At 48.5% G+C, this 12,375-nt stretch overlaps 1 protein-coding gene across 5 annotated transcripts in view; it reads left to right on the top strand.

Moving 5' to 3' along the window:
* Window positions 1-12,375, top strand: part of LOC139555356 (protein spire homolog 1-like) — a 132,003-nt gene that overhangs the window by 78,406 nt on the left and 41,222 nt on the right. For all 5 annotated transcript variants that reach the window (XR_011670989.1, XR_011670990.1, XM_071369079.1 and 2 more), the window contains exons 7-8: window positions 1,686-1,772; window positions 2,341-2,470. Coding sequence is in view for 3 of the 5 variants with exons in the window: in XM_071369079.1 (XP_071225180.1) it covers window positions 1,686-1,772; window positions 2,341-2,470 (217 nt within the window). In the remaining 2 variants the exon portion in view is untranslated. The remainder of the gene's footprint in view (window positions 1-1,685; window positions 1,773-2,340; window positions 2,471-12,375) is intronic.

The following is a 12,375-nucleotide window of genomic DNA, read 5'->3' as shown; positions in this document are numbered from 1 at the left end:
CTGTGTGGGTGGAACATGTCATATCCTTAGTGATGTGTACACGAGGACCTTCAAGCTTTCTATCTTCTCCACTGCGGTCCCGTCGATGTGGATAGGGGCATGCTCTCTGCTGTTTCCTATAGTCCACGATCAGCTCCTTTGTTTTGTTGACATTGAGTGAGAGGTTATTTTCCTGGCACCACTCTCCCAGGGCCCTCCACACCTCCCTGTAGGCTGTCTCGTCATTATTGGTAATCAGGCCTACTACTGTTGTCATCTGCAAACACCGCACCCTTGTGGGGCCCCTGTGTTGAGGATCAGCGAAGTGGAGGTGTTGTAAACTACCTCCACCACCTCGGGGTGGCCCGTCAGGAAGTCCAGGACCCAGTTGCACAGGGCAGGGTTCAGACCCAGGGCCCCGAGCTTAATGATGAGCTTGGAGGGTACTATGGTGTTGAATGCTGAGCTATAGTCAATGAACAGCATTCTTACATAGGTATTCCTCTTGTCCAGATGCGTTAGGGCAGTGTGATTGCGTCGTCTGTGGACCTGTTGGAGCGGTAAGCAAATTGGAGTGGGTCTAGGGTATCAGGTAGGGTGGAGGTGATATGATCCTCTCAAAGAACTTCATGATGACAGAAGTGAGTGCAATGGGGTGACTGGGGGTCTTTGACAATTTTATGGGCTTTCCTCTGTCACCGCCTATTATAAATGTCCAGGATGGCAGGAAGCTTGGCCCCAGTGATGTACTGGGCCCTACGCACTACCCTCTGGTAGAGCCTTACGTTCAGATGCCGAGCAGTTGCCATACCAGGTGGTGATGCAACCGGTCAGGATGCTCTCGATGGTTTAGCTGGTGTGTGTGGTTGTGTGTACAGTGCATCCGGAAACACCTGCACTTTTTCCACATTTTGTTATGTTTCAGTCTTATTCAATTGTTTTGTGTCTCTCAATCTACACACACTACCCTATAATGACAAAGCAAAAACATGTTTTAGAAATTTTAGCAAATGTATAAAAAAAAATAAAAAAACAGATCACATTTACATAATTATTCAGAACCTTTGCTTAGTATTTTGCAGAAGCATCTTTGGCAGCGATTACAGTCTTAAGTCTCCTTGGGTGTGACGCTACAAGCTTGGCACACAGGACATTCAGAGACTTGCCCCGAAGCCACTTCTGCATTGTCCTGGCTGTGTGCTCAGTGTCATTGTCCTGTTGGAAGGTGAACCCCAGTCTCACCCCACTCTAGAGCAGGTTTTCATCTGTACTTTGCTCCGTTCATCTTTCCCTCGATCCTGACTAGTCTCCCAGTCCCTACCACCATGCTTCACCATATGGGTTTGGTGCCAGGTTTCTCCTGTGAGTACTGGCCTAGTCTCTCATCCCTGTGAGTACTGACCTAGTCTCTCATCCCTGTGAGTACTGACCTAGTCTCTCATCTCTGTGAGTCCTGACCTAGTCCCTGACCACCTCTCATCCCTGGGAGTCCTGACCTAGTCTCTCATCCCTGGGAGTCCTGTATTTCTGATCAATTTTATGTTATTTGAATGGACAAAAAAAGTGACCCCAAACTTTTGAACGGTAGTGTATGTGTACTCACTACCTGTGTGTGTGTATGTACTCACTACGTGTGTGTGTGTGTGTGTGTGTGTGTGTGTGTGTGTACTCACTACCTTTGCTGTTCCTGTGTGTTGTTACTCCAGCTGAATGGAGACATCCCTCCCAGGTTAAAGAAGAGTGCTCATGAGGTCATCCTGGACTTCATCCGCTCCAGACCACCTCTCAACCCTGTGAGTACCGACCTAGTCTCAGACCACCTCTCAACCCTGTGAGTACTGACCTCGTCTCTCAACCCTGTGAGTACTGACCTAGTCTCTGACCACCTCTCATCCCTGGGAGTACTGACCTAGTCTCTCAACCCTGGGAGTACTGACCTACTCTCTCAACCCTGGGAGTACTGACCTAGTCTCTCAACCCTGGGAGTACTGACCTAGTCTCTCAACCCTGTGAGTCCTGACCTAGTCTCTGACCACCTCTCATCCCTGGGAGTCCTGACCTAGTCTCTCATCCCTGGGAGTACTGACCTAGTCTCTCAACCCTGTGAGTCCTGACCTAGTCTCTGACCACCTCTCATCCCTGGGAGTCCTGCTGTGCTATGACAGACTTGATGGTGATAATGAGGAGGATGAATTGAGATGGTGGCATGTGTCTGTCAGCTCCCTTACTGTGACACCTTCTTGCCCCTAAGGGGATGAATCCAGTTGTATTAGATTGAATGGGAGCTGCTTTAGTACGTGTTTTCATTGGTGTTGATGATCCCTCCTGCACATAATTATCTCTGCATGTGTGTCTCGGCAGGTTGCTGCCAGGAAGTTGAAGCCCCACCCTGCGCGGCCGCGAAGCCTCCATGAGCGCCTCCTAGAGGGCATCAAACAGGAGAGGAAGCTGCGGCCTGTATCACCTGACATGACCCGGCGCAATCTCCTGGGTGAGCAGGACACACACACACACACACACACACACACACACACACACACACACACACACACACACACACACACACACACACACACACACACACACACACACACACACACACACACACACACACACACACACACACACACACACACACACACACAGAGAGAGAATGATCTTACTCAAAGGGTAACACTTACATAGAGTAGCTCCATTTCACAGTCACATGTTCATGCACAGATACAGTGGCAGTGGGAAAGTATTCAGACCCCATAACCTTTTGTAAATTTTTGTTACTTTACAGCCTTATTCTAAAGTTGATTTAAAATGTAAGATCTCATCAATGACACACAATACCACATAATGACAAAGCAAAAACAGGCTTTTGGATGTTTTAGAAAATGTATTATAAATAAAAATGTGTAAATATAACATTTACATAACTATTCAATCAAATACTTGGAATTGCAGTGTTAAATACATGAAGATGAATGCACGAATTGTAAGTCTCTGGATAAGAGTGTCTGCTAAATGACTGAAAAATGTAAATGTAAAACATTTACTGGTAGTTTTGATAGGAGTTGACGTAAAGTTATTTATTTATTCATATGGTTTATTTTCATCTTAGCAGCAGGCACTTCTCTTTGCTGATAATCTTTCAAATTAGTCTTCCTCGAGTTGTGAATTGAGTCGTTTAGAGTTCAATCAACTGGCAGCGTATGTTGTGAAAGATAAGCCTGCCGTTCTTATCCGCTAAGATACATTTAAATCCTTAAGAGGATCAATGTTTGTGACGGCATACTGTACAGCTCACAGGGCAGCCATTGTTAGGGGTAACCCCATTGTTAGGGGTAACCCCATTGTTAGGGGTAACCCCATTGTTAGGGGTAACCCCATTGTTAGGGGTAACCCCATTGTTAGGGGTAACCCCATTGTTAGGGGTAACCCCATTGTTACGGGTAACCCCATTGTTAGGGGTAACCCCATTGTTAGGGGTAATTCTGGATGTTTGGTTTCTGGATTCTGTTGGGTTGTTGTGTAATTAGTGAAGTACTTCAGGGAACTGTGGTTTTACTGCAGACGTACATTGTCTTTAATGAGATGGATGTCTAGATTGTTTACAAATAGGTTTTCTGTCTGAGGTATTAAAGATCCAGTGAATGTGATTTTCCTGTGTTTTATATATATTTCCACACAGAGGTTGGAATAATACTGTGGCATGTTAGAAAGTATTATGGTGTCCTTTCAGTGTCAGAGCTGTTTCAAAAACACGCCTGAAATGTCTACCTGTTTTGGTGGGGTGGAGTTTTGGCCTGGTGACATCACTAGACCTGCCTGGTGACATCACTAGACCTGCCTGGTGACATCACTAGACCTGCCTGGTGACATCACTAGACCTGCCTGGTGACATCACTAGACCTGCCTGGTGACATCACTAGACCTGCCTGGTGACATCACTAGACCTGCCTGGTGACATCACTAGACCTGCCTGGTGACATCACTAGACCTGCCTGGTGACACCACTCGGCCTGCCTGGTGACACCACTCGGCCTGCCTGGTGACATCACTAGACCACTAGACCTGCCTGGTGACATCACTAGACCTGCCTGGTGACATCACTAGACCACTCGGCCTGCCTGGTGACATCACTAGACCACTCGGCCTGCCTGGTGACATCACTAGACCTGCCTGGTGACATCACTAGACCTGCCTGGTGACATCACTAGACCACTCGGCCTGCCTGGTGACATCACTAGACCACTCGGCCTGCCTGGTGACATCACTAGACCACTAGACCTGCCTGGTGACATCACTAGACCACTAGACCTGCCTGGTGACATCACTAGACCACTCGGCCTGCCCGCCCAGACCACTCCCAGACAAATTCTCTTTAGAGAAATTGATATTTTTCTAAGAAGCTATTTTTGTTTATTTTGTTCTGGGGCAGACATCCCATCATGCACTGGGATTAACTTTAACCTTTGGCACTTGACCCTTCAAATCACATTTTATTTGTCACATGCGCCGAATACAACCGGTGTAGACCTTACAGTGAAATGCTTAATTACAAGCACTTAACCAACAATGTAGTTTGAAGAAAATACCCCGCCACCCAGAAAAGTAAGAGATGAGAATAACAAATGATTAAAGAGCAGCAGTAAATAACAATAGCGGGGCTACATACAGGGGGTACCGGTACAGAGTCAATGTGGAGGCTATATACAGGGTGTTATGGTACAGAGTCAATGTGGAGGCTATATACAGGGTGTTACGGTACAGAGTCAATGTGGAGGCTATATACAGGGTGTTACGGTACAGAGTCAATGTGGAGGCTATATACAGGGTGTTACGGTACAGAGTCAATGTGGAGGATATATACAGGGTGTTACGGTACAGAGTCAATGTGGAGGCTATATACAGGGTGTTACGGTACAGAGTCAATGTGGAGGATATATTTTTATTTATTTATTTATTTATTTAACCTTTATTTAACCAGGTAGGCAAATTGAGAACACGTTCTCATTTACAATTGCGACCTGGCCAAGATAAAGCAAAGCAGTTCGACACATACAACAACACATAGTTACACATGGAGTAAAACAAACATATAGTCAATAATACAGTGAAAAAAAAATAAGTCTATATACAATGTGAGCAAGTGAGGTGAGATAAGGGAGGTGAAGGCAAACAAATATATGTATAAATAAATAAAAATATAAAAGGCCATGGAGGCGAAGTGAGTACAACACAGCAAGTAAAATAAAAACAAAAAAAACAATGGAATGGTTGGTTTGCAGTGGAAGAAAGTGCAAAGTAGAGACAGAAATAATTGGGTGCAAAGGAGCAAAATAAATTAATAAATAAATACAGTAGGTAAAGAGGTAGTTGTTTGGGCTAAATTGTAGATGGGTTATATACAGGTGCAGTAATCTATGAGCTGCTCTGACAGCTGGTGCTTAAAGCTAGTGAGGGAGATAGGTGTTTCCAGTTTCAGAGATTTTTGTAGTTCGTTCCAGTCATTGGCAGCAGAGAACTGGAAGGAGAGGCGTCCAAAGGAAGAATTGGTTTTGGGGGTGACTAGAGAGATATACCTGCTGGAGCGCGTGCTACAGGTAGGTGCTGCTATGGTGACCAGCGAGCTGAGATAAGGGGGGACTTTACCTAGCAGGGTCTTGTAGATGACCTGGAACCAGTGGGTTTGGCGACGAGTATGAAGCGAGGGCCAGCCAACGAGAGTGTACAGGTCGCAGTGGTGGGTAGTATATGGGGCTTTGGTGACAAAACGGATGGCACTGTGATAGACTGCATCCAATTTATTGAGTAGGGTTTTGGAGGCTATTTTGTAAATGACATCACCGAAGTCGAGGATTGGTAGGATGGTCAGTTTTACAAGGGTATGTTTGGCAGCATGAGTAAAGGATGCTTTGTTGCGGAATAGGAAGCCAATTCTAGATTTGACTTTGGATTGGAGATGTTTGATGTGAGTCTGGAAGGAGAGTTTACAGTCTAACCAGACACCTAGGTATTTGTAGGTGTCCACATATTCTAAGTCAGAGCCGTCCAAAGTAGTGATGTTGGACAGGCGGGCAGGAGCAGGCAGCGATCGGTTGAAGAGCATGCATTTGGTTTTACTTGTATTTAAGAGCAGTTGGAGGCCACGGAAGGAGAGTTGTATGGCATTGAAGCTCGCCTGGAGGGTTGTTAACACAGTGTCAAAAGAAGGGCCAGAAGTATACAGAATAGTGTCGTCTGCGTAGAGGTGGATCAGAGAATCACCAGCAGCAAGAGCGACATCATTGATGTAAACAGAGAAGAGAGTCGGTCCAAGAATTGAACCCTGTGGCACCCCCATAGAGACTGCCAGAGGCCCGGACAACAGACCCTCCGATTTGACACACTGAACTCGATCAGAGAAGTAGTTGGTGAACCAGGCGAGGCAATCATTAGAGAAACCAAGGCTGTCGAGTCTGCCAATGAGGATGTGGTGATTGACAGAGTCAAAGGCCTTGGCCAGGTCAATGAATACGGCTGCACAGTATTGTTTCCTATCGATGGCGGTTACGATATCGTTTATGACCTTGAGCGTGGCTGAGGTGCACCCATGACCAGCTCTGAAACCAGATTGCATTGCGGAGAAGGTGTGGTGGGATTCGAAATGGTCGGTAATCTGTTTGTTGACTTGGCTTTCGAAGACCTTAGAAAGGCAGGGTAGGATAGATATAGGTCTGTAGCAGTTAGGGTCAAGGGTGTCCCCCCCTTTGAAGAGGGGGATAACCGCAGCTGCTTTCCAATCTTTGGGGATCTCAGACGACACGAAAGAGAGGTTGAAGAGGCTAGTAATAGGGGTGGCAACAATTTCAGCAGATAGTTTTAGAAAGAAAGGGTCCAGATTATCTAGCCCGGCTGATTTGTAAGGGTCCAGATTTTGCAGCTCATTTAGAACATCAGCTGACTGTATTTGGGAGAAAGAGAAATGGGGAAGGCTTGGGCGAGTAGCAGAGGGGAGGGCAGTGCTGTTGTCCGGGGTGGGGGTAGCCAGGTGGAAAGCATGGCCAGCCGTAGAAAAATGCTTATTGAAATTCTCAATTATAGTGGATTTGTCGGTGGTGACAGTGTTTCCTATCTTCAGAGCGGTTGGAAGCTGGGAGGAGGTGTTCTTATTCTCCATGGACTTTACGGTGTCCCAGAACTTTTTTGAATTTGTGTTGCAGGAAGCAAATTTCTGCTTGAAATAGCTAGCCTTGGCTGTTCTAACTGCCTGTGTATATTGGTTTCTGGCTTCCCTGAAAAGTTGCATATCACGGGGGCTGTTCGATGCTAATGCAGAACGCCATAGGATGTTTTTCTGTTGGTTAAGGGCAGTCAGGTCAGGAGAGAACCAAGGGCTATATCTGTTCCTGGTTCTAAATTTCTTGAATGGGGCATGCTTATTCAAGATGGTGAGGAAGGCATTTTAAAAAAATGACCAGGCATCCTCTACTGACGGGATGAGATCAATATCCTTCCAGGATACCCCGGCCAGGTCGATTAGAAAGGCCTGCTCGCTGAAGTGTTTCAGGGAGCGTTTGACAGTGATGAGTGGAGGTCGTTTGACCGCTGACCCATTACGGATGCAGGCAATGAGGCAGTGATCGCTGAGATCTTGGTTGAAAACAGCAGAGGTGTATTTGGAGGGCAAGTTTGTTAGGATGATATCTATGAGGGTACCCGTGTTTACGGAATTGGGGTGGTACCTGGTAGGTTCATTTATAATTTGTGTGAGATTGAGGGCATCAAGCTTAGATTGTAGGGTGGCTGGGGTGTTGAGCATGTTCAAATTTAGGTCGCCTAGCAGCACGAGCTCTGAAGATAGATGGGGGGCAATCAGTTCACATATAGTGTCCAGAGCACAGCTGGGGGCAGAGGGTGGTCTATAGCAGGCGGCAACGGTGAGAGACTTGTTTTTAGAGAGGTGGATTTTTAAAAGTAGAAGTTCAAATTGTTTGGGAACAGACCTGGATAGTATAACAGAACTCTGCAGGCAGTCTTTGCAGTAGATTGCAACACCGCCCCCTTTGGCCGTTCTATCTTGTCTGAAAATCTTGTAATTGGGGATGAAAATGTCTGAATTTTTGGTGGTCTTTCTAAGCCAGGATTCAGACACGGCTAAAACATCCGGGTTGGCAGAGTGTGCTAAAGCAGTGAACAAAACAAACTTAGGGAGGAGGCTTCTAATGTTAACATGCATGAAGCCAAGGCTATTACGGTTACAGAAGTCATCAAAAGAGAGCGCCTGGGGAATAGGAGTGGAGCCAGGTACTGCAGGGCCTGGATTCACCTCTACATCACCAGAGGAACAGAGGAGGAGTAGGATAAGGGTACGGCTAAAAGCTATGAGAATTGGTCGCCTAGAGCTACTAGAGCAGAGAGTAAAAGGAGGTTTCTGGGGGCGATAAAATAGTTTAAAGGAATAATGTACAGACAAAGGTATGGTAGGATGTGAATACAGTGGAGGTAAACCTAGGTATTGAGTGATGATGAGAGAGATATTGTCTCTAGAAACATCATTGAAACCAGGTGATGTCATCGCATATGTGGGTGGTGGAACTGAGAGGTTGGATATGGTATAGAGAGCAGGGCTAGAGTCTCTACAGTGAAATAAGCCAATAAACACTAACCAGAACAGCAATGGACAAGGCATATTTACATTAAGGAGAGGCATGCTAATCGAGTGATCAATAAGGGTCCAGTGAGTAGAGGTTGGTTGGGGTCGTGGCGATCCAGACAGCTGGCCGGGTATATGGCTATCGGTAGCAGCATAGGATGGAGGTCTGTTTGTAGATACCTCGTGCGTTTCCGTCGGTAGGTTAGTGGGGTTCCGTGTAGTGGGGTTCCGTGTGGTAGAGGGGATCAATCCAAATTGGCAAAATAGATATAGTGACCCAAGGAAAAAATAAATAAATAATAATAATAATAATAGTTGTCCAATATACTTGTTCAAATAGCAGCCGATAAGACAGCTAACGATTAGCGGGCCTCAGATGAGCGTTCAGGTAACGTCGGGACGGAGGTGCCAGTTGGATAAATCCCTCGGGCAGATAACGTCGGCAGTCAGTCGCGGCAGTCAGTCGTGAAGGCCCGGTGGGGTTCCGTATCTGCAGCAGCAACAAAAGAAACGGGTCCGGATGGTGATGGAACTCCTCAGCTGGCTAGCTCCAGAATGATTAGAGTTTGCTCCGGGGTCGACGTAAGCCAATAGTCACACGGTTTGCAGCTAGCTAGCTGCGAAATCAAGGTACAAGTGTCCAGAGCCTGCGGCTGGAATCCGGGGAAACTGAGAGAAAAAAAAAAGAGTCCCGGAATGCTCCGGTCCGAGTCGCGTTGCACAAAAGTGCCGGTAGATTATCGAGCTAAAGGAATAGCTGATGACCACTAAACGTGGGCAGCTGAAACACCAACGCTAGCCAGCAAACCGGCTAATTTCGGGGCAGCTACAGATTAGCTTCTGGCTAGCTATCGGAGTAGCTTCTGGTTAAGCTTTCAGGCTAGCTTCTGAATTAGCCCCTGGCTAGCTTCCACGATGGATTTTCAGATTGAGGTAAGTAATACTTTTTGTAATTGGTGAAGCGGGTTGCAGGAAAGCTTTTGCAGGAAAGCTTTTGTAGTTGAGTTCTTGGATAATAAAATAGATAAAAGATATGCGAAGAAAGGTGTAAATATATATATATACAGGACACGAACAATACGGAACAGAAAAAGACGTCTGAACTGCTAAGCCACCTTGGTTTACGATATATATAGGGTGTTACGGTACAGAGTCAATGTGGAGGCTATATACATGGTATTACGGTACTGAGTCAGTGTGCGGGAGCACTGGTGTCGAGGTAACTGAGATAATATGCGGCCACCAAGGAACTTGAAGCTCTTAACCTGCTCCACCACAGCCCCGTCGATGAGACCGGGTGTGTGCTCTGTCCTCCTTTTCCTGTCGTACACAATCATTTCCTTTTGTCTTGATCACGTTGAGGGAGAGGTTGTTGTCATGGCACCACACGGTCAGATCTCTGACCTCCTCCCTATAGGCTGTCTCATCATTGTCGGTGATCAGGCCTACCACTGTTGTCGTCAACAAACTTAATGATGGTGTTGGAGTCGTGCCTGGCTGCTGCTACAGTCACAGGAGACGGCAGCAACAACATTATGTACAAAACAAGTTACGAACAACGTGAAAAAACGATCAAAACAGCACGGTTGGTTAAGAGTCGCTAAGATGGCGTCCCCCCCCTCTGGCGCCATCGTTCACCACCTCTCTGCTATGGTGTCTGTCTGAATCCCTCCCCTCTGGCGCCATCGTTCACCACCTCTCTGCTATGGTGTCTGTCTGAATCCCTCCCCTCTGGCGCCATCGTTCACCACCTCTCCCTCTGCTATGGTGTCTGTCTGAATCCCTCCCCTCTGGCGCCATCGTTCACCACCTCTCTGCTATGGTGTCTGTCTGAATCCCTCCCCTCTGGCGCCATCGTTCACCACCTCTCTGCTATGGTGTCTGTCTGAATCCCTCCCCTCTGGCGCCATCGTTCACCACCCCTCTGCTATGGTGTCTGTCTGAATCCCTCCCCTCTGGCGCCATCGTTCACCACCTCTCTGCTATGGTGTCTGTCTGAATCCCTCCCCTCTGGCGCCATCGTTCACCACCTCTTCCTCTGCTATGGTGTCTGTCTGAATCCCTCCCCTCTGGCGCCATCGTTCACCACCTCTCCCTCTGCTATGGTGTCTGTCTGAATCCCTCCCCTCTGGCGCCATCGTTCACCACCCCTCTGCTATGGTGTCTGTCTGAATCCCTCCCCTCTGGCGCCATCGTTCACCACCTCTCTGCTATGGTGTCTGTCTGAATCCCTCCCCTCTGGCGCCATCGTTCACCACCTCTCCCTCTGCTATGGTGTCTGTCTGAATCCCTCCCCTCTGGCGCCATCGTTCACCACCCCTCTGCTATGGTGTCTGTCTGAATCCCTCCCCTCTGGCGCCATCGTTCACCACCTCTCTGCTATGGTGTCTGTCTGAATCCCTCCCCTCTGGCGCCATCGTTCACCACCTCTTCCTCTGCTATGGTGTCTGTCTGAATCCCTCCCCTCTGGCGCCATCGTTCACCACCTCTCCCTCTGCTATGGTGTCTGTCTGAATCCCTCCCCTCTGGCGCCATCGTTCACCACCCCTCTGCTATGGTGTCTGTCTGAATCCCTCCCCTCTGGCGCCATCGTTCACCACCTCTCTGCTATGGTGTCTGTCTGAATCCCTCCCCTCTGGCGCCATCGTTCACCACCTCTTCCTCTGCTATGGTGTCTGTCTGAATCCCTCCCCTCTGGTGCCATCGTTCACCACCTCTCTGCTATGGTGTCTGTCTGAATCCCTCCCCTCTGGCGCCATCGTTCACCACCCCTCTGCTATGGTTTCTGTCTGAATCCCTCCCCTCTGGCGCCATCGTTCACCACCTCTCTGCTATGGTGTCTGTCTGAATCCCTCCCCTCTGGTGCCATCGTTCACCACCTCTCCCTCTGCTATGGTGTCTGTCTGAATCCCCCCCTCTGGCGCCATCGTTCACCACCTCTCCCTCTGCTATGGTGTCTGTCTGAATCCCCCCCTCTGGCGCCATCGTTCACCACCTCTCCCTCTGCTATGGTGTCTGTCTGAATCCCCCCCTCTGGCGCCATCGTTCACCACCTCTCCCTCTGCTATGGTGTCTGTCTGAATCACTCCCCTCTGGCGCCATCGTTCACCACCTCTCCCTCTGCTATGGTGTCTGTCTGAATCCCCCCCCTCTGGTGCCATCGTTCACCACCTCTCCCTCTGCTATGGTGTCTGTCTGAATCCCCCCCTCTGGCGCCATCGTTCACCACCTCTCCCTCTGCTATGGTGTCTGTCTGAATCCCCCCCCTCTGGCTCCATCGTTCACCACCTCTCCCTCTGCTATGGTGTCTGTCTGAATCCCTCCCCTCTGGCGCCATCGTTCACCACCTCTCTGCTATGGTGTCTGTCTGAATCCCTCCCCTCTGGCGCCATCGTTCACCACCTCTCCCTCTGCTATGGTGTCTGTCTGAATCACTCCCCTCTGGCGCCATCGTTCACCACCTCTCCCTCTGCTATGGTGTCTGTCTGAATCCCTCCCCTCTGGCGCCATCGTTCACCACCTCTCTGCTATGGTGTCTGTCTGAATCACTCCCCTCTGGCGCCATCGTTCACCACCTCTCTGCTATGGTGTCTGTCTGAATCCCTCCCCTCTGGCGCCATCGTTCACCACCTCTCCCTCTGCTATTGTGTCTGTCTGAATCCCTCCCCTCTGGCGCCATCGTTCACCACCTCTCCCTCTGCTATGGTGTCTGTCTGAATCCCTCCCCTCTGGCGCCATCGTTCACCACCTCTCCCTCTGCTATGGTGTCT

The sequence above is a fragment of the Salvelinus alpinus genome, chromosome 26 (assembly GCF_045679555.1).
Source record: "Salvelinus alpinus chromosome 26, SLU_Salpinus.1, whole genome shotgun sequence".
NCBI lineage: Eukaryota > Metazoa > Chordata > Actinopteri > Salmoniformes > Salmonidae > Salvelinus > Salvelinus alpinus.
The sequence above is the reverse complement of the archived record's forward strand: the minus strand, read 5'-3'. Positions and strand labels throughout refer to the sequence as shown.